Below are 17469 nucleotides of genomic sequence, written 5' to 3' on the forward strand. Positions count from 1 at the left end.
ACCTGGCTATATGCAAATTAGTCTGTCCCTGGCCCAGTGCATCATGGGAACAGGGCAGACCAAACTACCAAGCCAATTCTTCACCAGAAAGGAGACAAGCTTCCGGGGACCGGTTTCTGCCATTCCAGGCGTCGTCGGCCCGGCTTGCTTGAATCCTGATGGAGCAGTGAGCAAGGGACTCATGTCTGAGTATACCCTTCCACGCTTATGGTGGACAAAATGATTCAGAAAAGGGGGTGTTGATGAACAGAGTGTCTGAATTAAGCAGACCACTCTTACCCAGTCCAAAGATCAGGGCTTGACCGAAGACGCCTGAAATGGCAGAAACCGGTCCCCGGAAGCTTGTTTCCTTCCCAGTGTAAGAATTGGCTTTTGTAGTCTGGTCTGCCCTGTTCCCATGATGCACTGGGCCAGGGACAGACTAATTTGCATACAGCCAGGTTCTGAAACTGGGATGGTGCAATGAGCTAAAAAACGGTGTTGGATCTAGCCCTGATCTCTTGACTGGGTGAGAGTACTCTGCTTAATTCAGAGACTCTGTCCATCACCACCCCTTGTTGTAAATAATTTTGTCCACCCTAAGCGTGGAAGGGTATACTCAGATGTGAGTCCCTTGCTCATTGCACCATCAGGATTCAAGCTAGCCGGGCCGAAGACGCCTGAAATGGCAGAAACCGGTCCCCGGAAGCTTGTTTCCTTCCCAGTGTAAGAATTGGCTTTTGTAGTCTGGTCTGCCCTGTTCCCATGATGCACTGGGCCAGGGACAGACTAATTTGCATACAGCCAGGTTCTGAAACTGGGATGGTGCAATGAGCTAAAAAACGGTGTTGGATCTAGCCCTGATCTCTTGACTGGGTGAGAGTACTCTGCTTAATTCAGAGACTCTGTCCATCACCACCCCTTGTTGTAAATAATTTTGTCCACCCTAAGCGTGGAAGGGTATACTCAGATGTGAGTCCCTTGCTCATTGCACCATCAGGATTCAAGCAAGCCGGGCCGAAGACGCCTGAAATGGCAGAAACCGGTCCCCGGAAGCTTGTTTTCTTCCCAGTGTAAGAATTGGCTTTTGTAGTCTGGTCTGCCCTGTTCCCATGATGCACTGGGCCAGGGACAGACTAATTTGCATACAGCCAGGTTCTGAAACTGGGATGGTGCAATGAGCTAAAAAACGGTGTTGGATCTAGCCCTGATCTCTTGACTGGGTGAGAGTACTCTGCTTAATTCAGAGACTCTGTCCATCACCACCCCTTGTTGTAAATAATTTTGTCCACCCTAAGCGTGGAAGGGTATACTCAGATGTGAGTCCCTTGCTCATTGCACCATCAGGATTCAAGCAAGCCGGGCCGAAGACGCCTGAAATGGCAGAAACCGGTCCCCGGAAGCTTGTTTCCTTCCCAGTGTAAGAATTGGCTTTTGTAGTCTGGTCTGCCCTGTTCCCATGATGCACTGGGCCAGGGACAGACTAATTTGCATACAGCCAGGTTCTGAAACTGGGATGGTGCAATGAGCTAAAAAACGGTGTTGGATCTAGCCCTGATCTCTTGACTGGGTGAGAGTACTCTGCTTAATTCAGAGACTCTGTCCATCACCACCCCTTGTTGTAAATAATTTTGTCCACCCTAAGCGTGGAAGGGTATACTCAGATGTGAGTCCCTTGCTCATTGCACCATCAGGATTCAAGCCAGCCGGGCCGAAGACGCCTGAAATGGCAGAAACCAGTCCCCGGAAGCTTGTTTCCTTCCCAGTGTAAGAATTGGCTTTTGTAGTCTGGTCTGCCCTGTTCCCATGATGCACTGGGCCAGGGACAGACTAATTTGCATACAGCCAGGTTCTGAAACTGGGATGGTGCAATGAGCTAAAAAACGGTGTTGGATCTAGCCCTGATCTCTTGACTGGGTGAGAGTACTCTGCTTAATTCAGAGACTCTGTCCATCACCACCCCTTGTTGTAAATAATTTTGTCCACCCTAAGCGTGGAAGGGTATACTCAGATGTGAGTCCCTTACTCATTGCACCATCAGGATTCAAGCAAGCCGGGCCGAAGACGCCTGAAATGGCAGAAACCGGTCCCCGGAAGCTTGTTTCCTTCCCAGTGTAAGAATTGGCTTTTGTAGTCTGGTCTGCCCTGTTCCCATGATGCACTGGGCCAGGGACAGACTAATTTGCATACAGCCAGGTTCTGAAACTGGGATGGTGCAATGAGCTAAAAAACGGTGTTGGATCTAGCCCTGATCTCTTGACTGGGTGAGAGTACTCTGCTTAATTCAGAGACTCTGTCCATCACCACCCCTTGTTGTAAATAATTGTGTCTACCCTAAGCGTGGAAGGGTATACTCAGATGTGAGTCCCTTGCTCATTGCACCATCAGGATTCAAGCAAGCCGGGCCGAAGACGCCTGAAATGGCAGAAACCGGTCCCCGGAAGCTTTTTTCCTTCCCAGTGTAAGAATTGGCTTTTGTAGTCTGGTCTGCCCTGTTCCCATGATGCACTGGGCCAGGGACAGACTAATTTGCATACAGCCAGGTTCTGAAACTGGGATGGTGCAATGAGCTAAAAAACGGTGTTGGATCTAGCCCTGATCTCTTGACTGGGTGAGAGTACTCTGCTTAATTCAGAGACTCTGTCCATCACCACCCCTTGTTGTAAATAATTTTGTCCACCCTAAGCGTGGAAGGGTATACTCAGATGTGAGTCCCTTGCTCATTGCACCATCAGGATTCAAGCAAGCCGGGCCGAAGACGCCTGAAATGGCAGAAACCGGTCCCCGGAAGCTTGTTTCCTTCCCAGTGTAAGAATTGGCTTTTGTAGTCTGGTCTGCCCTGTTCCCATGATGCACTGGGCCAGGGACAGACTAATTTGCATACAGCCAGGTTCTGAAACTGGGATGGTGCAATGAGCTAAAAAACGGTGTTGGATCTAGCCCTGATCTCTTGACTGGGCGAGAGTACTCTGCTTAATTCAGAGACTCTGTCCATCACCACCCCTTGTTGTAAATAATTTTGTCCACCCTAAGCGTGGAAGGGTATACTCAGATGTGAGTCCCTTGCTCATTGCACCATCAGGATTCAAGCTAGCCGGGCCGAAGACGCCTGAAATGGCAGAAACCGGTCCCCGGAAGCTTGTTTCCTTCCCAGTGTAAGAATTGGCTTTTGTAGTCTGGTCTGCCCTGTTCCCATGATGCACTGGGCCAGGGACAGACTAATTTGCATACAGCCAGGTTCTGAAACTGGGATGGTGCAATGAGCTAAAAAACGGTGTTGGATCTAGCCCTGATCTCTTGACTGGGTGAGAGTACTCTGCTTAATTCAGAGACTGTGTCCATCATCACCCCTTGTTGTAAATAATTTTGTCCACCCTAAGCGTGGAAGGGTATACTCAGATGTGAGTCCCTTGCTCATTGCACCATCAGGATTCAAGCAAGCCGGGCCGAAGACGCCTGAAATGGCAGAAACCGGTCCCCGGAAGCTTGTTTCCTTCCCAGTGTAAGAATTGGCTTTTGTAGTCTGGTCTGCCCTGTTCCCATGATGCACTGGGCCAGGGACAGACTAATTTGCATACAGCCAGGTTCTGAAACTGGGATGGTGCAATGAGCTAAAAAACGGTGTTGGATCTAGCCCTGATCTCTTGACTGGGTGAGAGTACTCTGCTTAATTCAGAGACTCTGTCCATCACCACCCCTTGTTGTAAATAATTTTGTCCACCCTAAGCGTGGAAGGGTATACTCAGATGTGAGTCCCTTGCTCATTGCACCATCAGGATTCAAGCAAGCCGGGCCGAAGACGCCTGAAATGGCAGAAACCGGTCCCCGGAAGCTTGTTTCCTTCCCAGTGTAAGAATTGGCTTTTGTAGTCTGGTCTGCCCTGTTCCCATGATGCACTGGGCCAGGGACAGACTAATTTGCATACAGCCAGGTTCTGAAACTGGGATGGTGCAATGAGCTAAAAAACGGTGTTGGATCTAGCCCTGATCTCTTGACTGGGTGAGAGTACTCTGCTTAATTCAGAGACTCTGTCCATCACCACCCCTTGTTGTAAATAATGTTTTATATGCTCAGGCAAAGTCTTACTTGGAAGAATGCTAATAGTGTGTTTCTAGTAACTATACTCTGATACTGACAAATTTCTCTTTTGGTTTTCCCTCCACCATTTCTATATCTGTTAAGTAAATTGGTCTTGTGTATTAAGCTTCTTGTGCTTATTGTAGGTTTACTTTCACTTTACAGGTACGAAACAAATTGGATGGCCAATTTTATGCTATTAAGAAAATTCTGATAAAGAAGGCGACTAGAAAAGATTGCATGAAGGTATTTTCTTTAAAACTTTCAGATGTTTGTGAACCATTCTGATGCGAGTAATGCTCTAGGCACTTGAGCTCAGCACTGGGGTTTTTTATAGTTGTTATAGCTGAAATCCAGCCCAGCGGACCATTTTTATTCTAACAGAATCATTGTTGATAATGCAACCTTGGGAGTTCTAAAAATCTTCTATTAATTTAAGGGAACAAGTTTTATATAGCTATTCAGTGCGGTTTTCACCACGTAATTGCTTGCTGTGTGACCAGGTTCACTAATGAAGAATCAATCAGTCTATCATTGCTTACTTCAAAATAGACATTCCATACAACAATAGGAACATTATTTAGAACAAAATGTATTAACTAATACATGAATGAAATGTATACATTAAAATATGTAGATTAACAAAGCAACTTCATGAAATATCAAGCTAAAACGATGGTTCAAAATTAAAAAATAACGACCACCAACCAGTTTTCCAGGAAAACACTGTTACCAATGTGTAAAAGCAGAAATTCAAATAAACAATTTCAATTTCAGTCTGATGCATTTGCTTTCCTCCTGGTATTTCTATTAACTTTTAACACTGTAGTCATTATCTTTTTAGTACTAGTAGTAAACTTTATTTTGGCGACCAAATGCCATCCAAAGTTGAAGTGACCAAGTAAATACAGATAAAAAATGTAGAGTACAAAAAAATAAACATCCTTACTGGCATACTATTAAGTAAAACTAGAGGCGCTACACATGGTGGGCATTTCACCCAGAATATGACAATTATTGAGTTAAAATCGGATTATATTCACAAGGTTAAAATCATTAAGTTGCAAGGAATTTCCTCCTAATGCTCCAAATGTGCCCCAGATATTTAGCCACAGCTCAAGCATGCAAGGTAGACTGATCAGATCTCAAAATCCTTAGGACAACTAGATGGTTCTGAGCGCCCAGTCCCCTGCATACAGGTTTCAGTCATTTCTCCAAGGAATCCTGTAGGCTGGGCATGCAAACATTACATGGGCGACAGTCTCTTTCATATCCACACAACAAGGGCAACAATTAGATACAGGGATCAAATTAGACCTCCTGCTTACAAACGCATTGAGCGGAAGAGTGCCCAACCTGAACAGTATATACAATTTGATTCCATTTGGGACCAGAATGGTATAAAGGTAGTTCTCAAATACACAATCCGATTTGAAATCCAAAAATGCATTCGTCAGATGACCACCTGTTGTCAATTTATATGATATTCATGTATTCCAAAGGCTAATGCTAATACAGAAGGCTTTTCTTAATATCAGATTGTCTCTTAAACTGTGCTGTGTATGCTTTTTTAAGAATTCTACAATATGTACTTTCCTTGTGAAAAATAATATCCCTGTTTGATTTGTTCTTGTTTCAGGTACTCAGGGAAGTTAAAGTTCTGGCTGGTCTGCAGCATGCTAATATAGTGGGGTATCACACTGCATGGATGGAACACGTTCAGCCACCACTTCCAAGAAGTGAGTTTTAGGAATGTGTTTTTCTGAGGCCCAAAATAAGTGATCCGAAGTACCTTTATTATTTTTTTGTTTGTGGAATCAAGATGTAGAAAGTATATTTTTATCGCTTAAGCATGCATTAAATTGTCTATGAATTGCCATTGCTTGCTTGCATACTTTGTCATACTTATGTGTCTTCATCTGTTTATATTTAACTTTAACAGCTGCTATTGGGTTCAGGGGCACTGACACGTAATGAATGTTTACCTATTTAGTATGTTTTAGGAAGAGGGACTGATAGTGTGCTTTTGTCTCAGTGACAATGGCATGTTGTATATCCCTTTTGCAAAATTGTTCTCCTTGTGTAAGTTGGATGCAAAATTGCACAAAAATGCATTAAGGATAACGGTTCTCATTCACAATATGGCTACATATCATTCTTTCAAGTGTTATTATTTGTCTTCTCTGGTCTGTGTCATTTATTGAGATATATCAAACTGGAAACAAATTTACTGTTTCTGTATGGTTCAAGTCTGCCCTGTAGGCTAAGCACATTTTTTACCTCAAGTTGTTTATTCCAAAAAGAATTGTTAGAATTTGCTCACAATGAGAGCTTAAACTTGGAGAGCTATTCACAAATGTGAACTTATGTCAGTAAATCTACACATGTAAGTTTACTCCTACACTTTTTAGTAAATGTACGACTTTAGGTTGCTCACAATTTAGAAGTGTGAATTTATTACAGTCTACATTTACTTGTCTTCATCCCTGAAATTCAGGGGAGGAGCCTACTTTACAAGTTTTAAGTACCTGTAGCTTTTCACCCATAGTCAAAGATCGCTGCTTTCAGGTTGGAAATCTCCCTATGGAAAAGTATAGGGAAAAGTTCAAGAGTTAATACAAAAAAGTGTAAAATATTTTTACTATTTTTTTAAAGATAAGTATAATAAATTAATTTTAAATATTTATTTAAAATGTAGAACAAAAAAAACTACAGCTTAATTAACTTAATTTTGAACTAAATATTTAATTATTTTGAAGTTATGAAATGTTAATTATTTTTCTTAGGATTTAAAACAAACACCTAAAGTGTAACATTTATAGTATGTAGTAAAAATTTATAATTTATGTACAAGAAGATTAATCTAAATTAATTGAATTATTTTTTGTAATTTTTTTATTTTTAATTAAAAAAGGGTATTAACATATTTTATAATCTAATAAGTGTTTATTTGTATTTTGTTTAACAAGGCCCCAACGTATTTTGAATGTATAAAATCTGTAATAGTCTGATTTGTTCTGCATCTTTGCAAGGCTGTGCAGCTGGTGTTTATTTTGCTTTTTCTTTGTTAGGTAAACCTGTACAATCCTCTAAGATAGAAATACTCACAGAGTCCTCCAGTCACAAAGATCACAGGTGAGAGATTTATTTCAGCTCTGTATATTCTACTTTTGCTTCTTTTCATTTTTTATTTGTAATAGTTTTAGTGATCAAAGACATTCTTGTAATAGTACATGTGAAAGCATTCTTCTACCTTCGTCCAAACCTTTCTAAGTGTATGCATCTCACAAGCAACCATAGCTCTATTTAAAACATTGCAGTTTTGTTGCTGTCAATAAAAAATATTGTCTTTGTTTTATGTGTAGCTGAAGATGCATATGCTGTGCACACTCAAACCATCTAGAGTTAGGCTTGGTTGTGTTCAATGTGTTTTTCTTCAAAGCCGACTTAGAGTCATGAGGTATAATGACTATACCTGTTATTGGTAATGCGCATGGGCATCAGCTCCATTGTTAAATGATTTTTCTCTGGCATAGGTTTGGCCATGTCTTCACCGAGTCCCATGTCAACGCCTTGCGGTGCTCCTTATCTGACTAGTTTTTATTCTCCGGACTCGTTGATAAAGCAATCGTTGCATACACTGTAGTTTCGGAGTCGTCGCACTACTAGAGAGTCTAAATTATGAATCTGTTAATATTTTTAACATCGATTGTATAATATGCTGCAATTTTGTTTTGAAGATGTTCTATATTGATGCAGTTTTATAGTATTGAATTTGATTTTGAATGAGGGAACCTTAATTTCTACAGACTGCAGCATAAAAAAAGATGCTACTTGGCAATGGATGGTGACTGTTATGTATTTACTCCGTGGGGATTGATAATTTGTGTCACATGGCCGCAGTTTTTGGAATTGACCCTTTACCTTGATTCTTGGGAAATATGATGTTTTGGCTCTATATCTTGTGTCTCTTGTGTAGTAGCTGCAGTCAGTAGCAAAACTGAGAAAAGACAATAATGATGGCTTCTGTACCTGACATAGAATTGTTCAACAATTTTAACACTATACAACAACTAAAAGTGGCAGAGAAACAACTCTGTGTTATAAATCCACGTTCCTTTCCGTGCTAGTTGGTACAGTTTGTTTGAGCCTTACATAGCTTCAATCTGCACCTCTTGGTCAGTCCTGTTCTCGTGTCGCTTGCATCTTTCCAACTGAGTTCTACTTGCGCTCTACCTTGGATCCTCTCCTAGTTGGTGGTCTATAGGGATCAGTCTTTGGCTTCTTCCTCCTTGGTTTCAAATATCATTGGTTGTACTTTTTTTCTGATTCATGATACTCCCTCAATGTTCTTTCTCCTACCCTTCAATCTTGGAGGAACCCATTTTCTCACATTCAGCACCTATCAAAATGTACTTTTGTTTTTTCCATCTCATTTTGTCATTTATGCTAACCTTCATATATTTTCCCCCACTTGCTATCCCTATCTTTCCTTCTACTAACAACCTGTTATAGCGGGACAAAATGAGTGTGAAAAAAAAGAGAAGTGGGAGCAAAAAAACAACAAATGGGAAGGTGATGCTGGGGGAGAGGAAAAAAAGTGAGGAGGGAAACTGGCTACAGCAAATGGGAGACCCTAGGGAAAGGGGATGAATGAAAAAGAATGAAATGGGAGAAAATAACCCGGGTAAGTAAAGGAGGAGGGCAGACTCTTGATACAGCAGTGTACAAATCAAAGTAGTAGGGTTTATTAAAGAATAAGTAGTAGAAGAAACCGCAGGGAGGTCATGGTTAAGTGGTTTATGGCGTAGGTAGTTTATAGCATTGGAGGGAAGTAGAGTAGGCAGGTAAGCAAGGGTAACATTAAGAAGTAGTCAGAAATGTGAGGGTAGCCATGAAGAGCAAGCAGGCTGAACCGATAAATAGATCAGTAGAAGCATCAAGAGTATGTCCGGAGCAAACTTAAAAACTGAAAAGCCAAACTCTGCCTTGTGGAGTAGAAAATAGGAGGAAATTGTAAGAAAATCCAAGTGGAGCTATAAGTTACAGGCAACCACCTATGGAAGTGAGGGTGAAATAAGGAGTGTGAGATTACATCTCATGAATGGTGAAATCTGGGATGTGCAAAAATGGTTCATAGTGACAAAGGAAAGTAAAAAAAGAATTTACAATGCAATGGTTTCGCCTTTTGAAAAGTTTGAGCTATTGGCATTGTAAATGACAATATTTTTATTTATGTGTTGGTTTTGAAAATAAATAAATAAATGGCATTGTCATTTACAATGCCAATAGCTTAATCTGAACTTGAACTGAAAGGGTAAAAATAAACACCATTTTAAATAGTTACTTCAGAGACGAGCACTTACACACGTTGACCTTCCAGGCACCTGGATCTCATATTTTACCACTGGCCACCACTGTGTACTTAATATATTTGATCCCATAGTTGGAAAAACATGTGGTTGTGATAACTTTTGCAGTAAAACCCCACTGAGCTACATTACCAACTTAGAGAGCTAGGAGGCAAAGTTCTACTTGAGAGGCTCCGAGGCTGCTTGAACTCTGCTTACACAACGACCCTTCCTATTAATTAAAGAAAAAGTTATCATTTGTGCAGCAGAACACTCTAATGATGGATTGTGAACGTTCTTCACTTAAGACACGTTTTGCTGCTAAAGGGATCTGTTGGCTTTTAATGGGCAGTGGACACAGGCTTCTCAGCTAACCCAAGTTTTTGGAGAAACCCACAGAAAGACAATGCGCCTTTTACACACGTCACACCTCATGTCTCGTGGGGCCGCAGCCGTGTACATCACACGGTGATCATCGCTCTCACAAAGTGGGCTTCTGAGAGCCCGGCTGAAAAGGCGCCGTGTGAAAAGAAGTGGAAAATTAAAGCTGAAGCAGCCGAAGAAAGGGCTTAATTTACTGGCATGTACAGTATGCAAATGAGATTACTCTCAGCTTAACTGCATCATTTATGTCCATAATAACGGCATCATCATTACAGAGCTCAAATTAAATTACACCATAATTAGCATATCAAAGTGATTGGTTAAAGTTTAAAACAAATACCCAATTTCGCTAATGAACAGCTGTAATTGGCGCGTACACTTCAGTGAAAAGTCCCTAAACAAATATATGTTCTAGAATACAGGGAGGCTTCCTGTGAAGATAGGTCTGTGGCGGGTGTATTATTTCTACAGAGAGTGACGTCAGACCCTCTGGTAATGGTGACCCGTGCTCTCTTACTTATGGGTGATGAAATGCCTCGTCTCCAGTAGTGGGACTTGAGCGTCTGTTTTCACAGGTCACTGGCACTGTCTCTACAGGCGCCCACTTCCCGCCTAAACTTCTGACAAGATCAGTCATGTGACCTGCGTCCACATACGGAGGACATGTCCAATAACATGCGAGGGCAAACTGCTTGTCCCCTTACACTGCCTCCGTGGAGAGGGTCTCACATTAAATCAGAAGCCGTTTTCGGCTCTTCTTTCTTGAAAATAAAAGGTGAGCCGTTACTAGCGCTACACGACAGGACGGCAGCATCCTGCTCAACCTGTGACATGAAGAGGCATTAGGGGGGGCTGCAATTCAATTTCCTCTAATCTAATCATATCAACACTGCTGTTCCAGAGGTAGCTCGAACACTTGTCGCTGCTGTGCTGCCTTTCACAACAAATAAGAGGCCGCTGTGAGTCAGTGCCACTGTGACACAAAGTTAAAGTATAACGTTTGCCAGACTCAACCAGGCGCACACGTGGTGTCTGCAGGGTGCGCAGGGACCCTTTCACAGCCACGTTGACCACCTAGTGCTGGGGGAGTAGCTCTCATCAGAATAGCAGGTGCATAGGTGCAGGAGCATAGGCTTTCAAAATAATTGGTCACACTTTTGTATATTTAAAAATGTACTGAACGCTTTTTGAAATAAAAACTACTTTTGCCAACTATAATGCACAGGTGTGTTGTTTTCTGTGCAGAATGAGCTAACATGTAAAGCAAGTACGCCTGCAAAAAATTAGCAGCATAAGAAAAATAGACAAATATGCAGTGCGGGCTTTATGCGAGAAACGCCCGCTTGGAGCTGTTCAGTGTGAGCTCTCTCAAGGGACTGAGCGCCGAGACATGTGGACAAATGTCCATGAAGCCACGACACACAGAAATCACGCGAGGCAGCAGCAGCGAAAGACCAACCCATAGCTCTGTTAGATAGGTGGCGCCCCCAATCCCCTCTCTCCGGCCGAATATCCCGCCCCTCCCTTTCGTCTCCCTCCACCCCCCCCCACCCCTCCCCAAAAAAGGAGAAACCATAACAAGAATAAATGAACAGTCTCTCCGAAGGATGGCTTTTCAAGCATGTAAGCATGGCTACTTCCCCCAAATAATTCTTTTAACGCAGCACAAGACACTATACATTTGGTAGTGTGACATTACGTGCGCTCGCGCCAAAGAGGAGAGAAACTGGACGGTATTTCCAGAACAGTGACATGCTGAGCACGGCCTGTTTCCAGCACAGACATTTCCCCACATCCGAATGTTGCTTGAGGACATACTTGTCCATCCTGTGATGAATGTTTCCCCAGCCCTGCACTCTGCCAAGGAAGGGCAGCTCTAATATTTCTTAAGGACTGCACCTTCCGACATTTTCTGGGCTTCACAGGTGTAACTAAATGCTCCCATCAAGAAAGTTGTGCTCATCTTCAATTTTCTATATTTCGATTTTCATGTTTCTTTTGTGCTGTGTGGTTTCAAATAGAATCCTCCCGTTCGCCTACGGTGAACATTTCTCACCTTCACATGTAGTGACTGCGTTTATTTATTTTAACCCATTTGTGTTTTCTTACGCAGCAAAATGTGCTTTCCTCAGCAAAACCCTCTGGGTTTCGCTTTCCTGTGCCTCGTCTATGCTTAAGGGATTTCCGATGGCCACTCCAGTGGTGCGCTAAGTGCCCAGTGAGATACCTCCTAAACGGTAGAGTCGTAGTTACCCCTTCCCTCGCCCCACCCGTCACGCGCTAGGGCAATTAATTCCTGCCATATTTAGGACACTAAATATTGTGCTCGTTTCTGCAGTCGTCCGGAATGGCGTGCACTTTCGAATGCGCGTCTGCCTGTTTACACTTCTTTACCACTCGATAGAAGTGGTTCAAGTATTGACACCGAGTCTCTTCCTCAATAGCTACCGGTGAATTCCAATCAGTGCATTATTAACTGCTTTCACTTTTTCTGCTTAATGTATAGATTTTTGGGGGCCGACAAAACCAGTGTATGTTTGGCTTCCGCTCAGAAAAAAGCAAACTAAGCCTTTACAAAAATGACACGAGGTTACATTAGCTCGAGTATTTAAAAAGTCCAGCCTGCTGAACACAGAGTTGGAGCGCTGTTGAAATTTATTTTATTTGTAAACAGGGCGTTTCAGTGACTTGCCGAGAATTACAGGACTGTGAGCCAACGCGGGACACGAACCTGCTTCCCCCGTTCCAAAGTAGGCAGCTCTGGCCATTAGACCACACGATGTCCTCCCTTAGACGATAAACGGCACTACGGAACGTTAACATGGCCCTCCGCTGAACCACAAACGGGACCCAAAAATGTTGTTTAAAATAAAGCACACGGAGGTCTTATTCAAAAATTCCCAGCCTTTTAATTATTCCCTGACTGAAGATCACCCGGTGGCTGCAGTTGAAACTATAGACGGGGGCATATTTAGGTTACAGGCCTGCCATTTGTTTGAAAAAGAGAAATCACATATTTGTAGTAACGGGGAACATTTCCCGAATCTCTTACTAGAATCAAGTGGTTTTTAGCCTAAGGTACATAAACCTCTTTTCATTGCCGCACAAACATTGCCTATCTCTACTCCTGTGAATGACGTCACGGGGGGGGGGGGGGGGGGGTGTCCCGGGCCGGCAGCCAATGACAGCGCGGCCCAGGACAAAGGGGCGGGACTTAAAAAAAGTCAGAGAAACTCCCCCGAATCGCGTTTTCACGAGAAAACGTGATTGACAGCCTCTGTCTCCCAATGGCTAGCCTCCATTTATGGAGCTAGCCAATGGTAGACAGAGGCTGAACCAAAGTACATATGTAGAATCATGAGGTTTCGCCGTGGGCGGGGCAACTGTTACGCAGTTGCCAACGCCCAGGGCGAAACCTAAAAAGGACCAGAGAAAGATGAATATTAACACATGAAAGTAGGATCTGAGAAGGATTTCTAGGATGAATGGAGTCCATGGATAACTCCACCAGTAAACACTGTAACATTTTTCATGTGTCAATTATAATCTGAAGATTAATATATACTACTGAGATGTATCTAATTGAGTCTGCAATCTGATTTCCTTTTTCACAATGTAGCATTAGACATATCTGTCCAATCGGACTGTAATTCAAAAGTTTGCTATAGCCCAACCTGCGACAGAGCTTCTGACAGGTACCCTATTTACCGCCTGAATAAGCTACCTCTTAATGAGGCCGAGTAGCTCTTAGCAAATGAGTATATTTAAAGCTAAGCCTTCGTGTTTGAGGTATACCAAACATACATTTGCAAACAAGGATTGGAAAAGTAGGTAGGTCTGGCCTTGGCAAGCTGGTGTAAAAGTTTTTTTTAAATTTATTATTGCAAGCATATGCACAAAAATAAAAAGCAGGCAGGAAAGGAAACATTAGAAAAATGGGGTAGTGAAGGGTCAAAAAGGGCAGTTTAAACGACCAAGGCGACTTAGGCCCCTAGCTACTATCAAAACACAAAAAAAGTGGCCTGGTCAAAGATAGTTGTGAGTATGCCGTGTTGAGTCAGAGACCCATTAACAACACTGTAGTGATGGCACTGGGCTAGAAAAAGTTCCCATCAGCCCACCCATCTGGTGGAGTATCGTCACGTGGGAGATGTATCATGAATCCAATACTTAACCAAGGCACCTAAAGTTGATGCAAAGATGGATTCTGTTGATGTAATCTTAGACCACAGTGCTTCACTGGTGATGCCAATGGAGTGCAGTGCGCGTGATGAGTGAAAGTGAAACTAAAATAGACTCAAAGGACCAAAAATTAGTTTAATAAGTATGGTACTAAGGTCAAATCTAAAAACAGAGCCCAGTAGTTTTGAAAAAATAGCTACATCAGGGCACAGTGTGGTGTGGTCGACATGTTTCAGCTAGATGGACATAATGGTCCTAGCTTTCTTCAGGACCTAGTGAATACTGCGACTGCAAATTAAAGTAAAATAAATTAACAATAACGGTGAATTTGTGCACTGTAAATAATGGATAAGTCCTACCAGTTACTCTGAGCCCAGATGTACACTGGTGGTGATCCAATCATACCGTGTTTCCTAAAACAAGGAGAAAAGTGTACAATTCATAGCGTGTATACTAAAGACACAATAGGCATACAGACAATACGGTAGAGAAGGTCTCCCCGTAACACAGCAATTATTAATAATATTGCTGGATTTAGTGTATATACATCACAAACATTTTTTATTATATTTTCAACACTTACCCTACTTTATGTGGGAGTGTGCCTCACCTCGCCCGGTCACCCACTCGGGAATAGGGAGGCCCCGCTCTGTCAGAATGAAAACAAATTTTTGAAAGACCCCAGAAAAATTTCAGGGGTAATATAGTCCAAATAGTTACAAGTTTCCAAGTTTGCACTGACAAAACCTAGTTATAAAAAGGAGATTCAACCTCAACTGAACACATTTTTCATGTGTCAATTATAATCTGAAGATTAATATATACTACTGAGATGTATCTAATTGAGTCTGCAATCTGATTTCCTTTTTCACAATGTAGCATTAGACATATCTGTCCAATCGGACTGTAATTCAAAAGTTTGCTATAGCCCAACCTGCGACAGAGCTTCTGACAGGTACCCTATTTACCGCCTGAATAAGCTACCTCTTAATGAGGCCGAGTAGCTCTTAGCAAATGAGTATATTTAAAGCTAAGCCTTCGTGTTTGAGGTATACCAAACATACATTTGCAAACAAGGATTGGAAAAGTAGGTAGGTCTGGCCTTGGCAAGCTGGTGTAAAAGTTTTTTTAAAATTTATTATTGCAAGCATATGCACAAAAATAAAAAGCAGGCAGGAAAGGAAACATGCCACCGTCGAAACATGGCGGCCACAAGCTTGCAATAAAAATTGTAAACCCCCCATAAAATAATTGCCTTTTTATTTAATTTAAAGAGAAAAGTATGGATGCTTCCTTGCGTGCACGTGCACTAAGAACTGGTACAGAAAGTCTGCACATCAAAGTAGAATACTCTTATTTGTGTAAAGCAGAGATATGGTTGGATATAAATTATTATAAATAAATATTTTGAGGCACACCCGACCACCAATCGAACTGGGTACATATTAATGAGTTTTCCGCAGTGTCTACTTGCTCACTTTGAATCCTTCTAATCTTAAATTCTAGCAACCACAGTATAAGTGCCTCATAAGGGCCAGGATCAGTTCCTGCTAAGGATATCCACTATTTCTGGATTGGAGCCAAATTCATTTACAAAATACGGAAGAATGTAGACATGATGCCATGATGGGTAGTTGCAGTGAAACCCTGCAAACGCATGAGCAGTGAGTCAGGGAGCTGGTGAGGGAAATCGGCTAGAATCGCTAGAGAGACGCAGACAGGTGGAGGGTGTTGCTGCCCTGAGCAACGGGGGAGGAGCCAGTTTGAAGTAGTGAGAAGATGGGCTTGGAGACACTGCGGAGAGTTGATGCGTGGGCTGAGGGCAGCAGCAGGCAGATAATGCCACTTATGATATCACACTACCGCCGCACCCCAGCCAAGCCCAGGTAGTGTACCTTACATATGAAGTACATCGGCTCACCCCAGGTTTCTTGGAGGAACAAAGGCAGTGGAGGGCTCATATGGTACAAATAATTTAAACGATTGTTGCTCCCCCAGAGACACAACTCAATCAATTTTACGGTGTGGACCTGATACCTGATGACTTTTAGACAAAAAAAGTACAACTGAATTAGAAAACAGTTTGCGACTAGGAGGTTGGATAAATGCATCGGGGATCTATTACCAGCCACCCCACACACCTGTGCCCAAAACAGATTCCCTTCCTGACTCCATTCTCCCTCCAAGGATGTCTGATTTGCATTAAATACGAGACGAAACCCAGCAGTAACCCACCAGAGGACAGCTACTACCTCAGCTGCACTACAGGGGCAATGAAAACCCCATGCCCCAGCAGTTAATCTAGATGCTATACTTGTACATGGCCTCAGGGCTGCATTCAATTAGAAGAAAGACATAGTGGCCATTTACTTGAACTTACTGAATACTGGAAAGCTCAAAATAACATAATTGATTACGAACACGGAAGCTATGATAGGGGAGCTCATTCTTGTAGCCCAGGAACTATAGAAGCATGTCACTGACTTGCAAGAGCATCTGTGCTCTATTGAGTACAGAGCAGCCGACTCCGACAGAAGATCAAGATGAAACAACATTATGATTGTAGATTTACCTGCGAAAACAGAGAGCTCAACATGATTTTATCTTGGAAACATGACTCTGTGCAAATGTGGTCTGACTTATCTCTTTATATAGCTTGCCATTTAGAAGGCATACAGGGTGCAGCAAACCCCAGTGGCTCTTATTATTATTTATTTATTATAGGGGCTTATAGAGCGCCTGGTGACGTCTCTCGACGTGTCCCCGCGCTATGGAGAAGAGTGTTGCTTAGATGGAGTGAAGCATCAGACAGTTTAGGTGGTGAAAAGATATGTTTTTAGATGTTTCCTAAAGGATGTTTCACTTTTTTCCTGTCTGATATTCATAGGAAGGGTATTCCACTCCTTAGCTGCGAGGATGCGGAAAGATCTGCCTCCAAGTCTGGCTTTTTTTGGGCGCATTATCTTGAGCAGACCAGTTCCCTTCGAGCGAAGGGATCTGGAAGGTTCATAGGGTAAGGCTAAGTCTGACAAATAGGAGGGGGCTCTAAGGTGAATGATTCTGTGGCACCAGAGAAGGGCCTTGAATATTATTCGTTTTTTTATGGGTAGCCAATGCAGAGCATCCAAGGAAGGTTTAGAAGGAGCTCTTCGCGGGAGTCGTAGCACAAGGCGTGCTGCTGAATTTTGTAGGACCTGTAGCTTCCTAATGTTTTTTTCTGAGGTGCCCAATAGAAGCACATTCCCATAATCGATACGGGATGTGATGAGAGCCTGCGTCATCGTGCGCCTGGAACTCAGAGGAAGAAGATCCAGGGTGCGACGGAGCGTCTTCATCACTCCGAAGCATTTCCCAACTGTTTTTTGGACATGACTGTCAAAAGAAAGTTTGGTGTCAATCCAGACACCCAAGTTCTTGGCCTCCTGACTGGGGATGGGTAATGATCCCAGACATGGGGGCCACCAATCCTTGGTCCAGTTGGTGTTGTTCCCACCTA

The 17469-nt window shown here is 42.7% G+C and overlaps 1 protein-coding gene across 2 annotated transcripts in view; it reads left to right on the forward strand.

Annotated features, from left to right (window-relative positions):
• EIF2AK1 (eukaryotic translation initiation factor 2 alpha kinase 1) overlaps window positions 1–17469 on the forward strand; it is a 270439-nt gene that overhangs the window by 80682 nt on the left and 172288 nt on the right. For both annotated transcript variants that reach the window (XR_013602088.1, XM_078665149.1), the window contains exons 6-8: window positions 4222–4302; window positions 5696–5795; window positions 7128–7191. Coding sequence is in view for 1 of the 2 variants with exons in the window: in XM_078665149.1 (XP_078521275.1) it covers window positions 4222–4302; window positions 5696–5795; window positions 7128–7191 (245 nt within the window). In the remaining variant the exon portion in view is untranslated. The remainder of the gene's footprint in view (window positions 1–4221; window positions 4303–5695; window positions 5796–7127; window positions 7192–17469) is intronic.

Source organism: Lissotriton helveticus, chromosome 10, assembly GCF_964261635.1.
Source record: "Lissotriton helveticus chromosome 10, aLisHel1.1, whole genome shotgun sequence".
Lineage (NCBI taxonomy): Eukaryota > Metazoa > Chordata > Amphibia > Caudata > Salamandridae > Lissotriton > Lissotriton helveticus.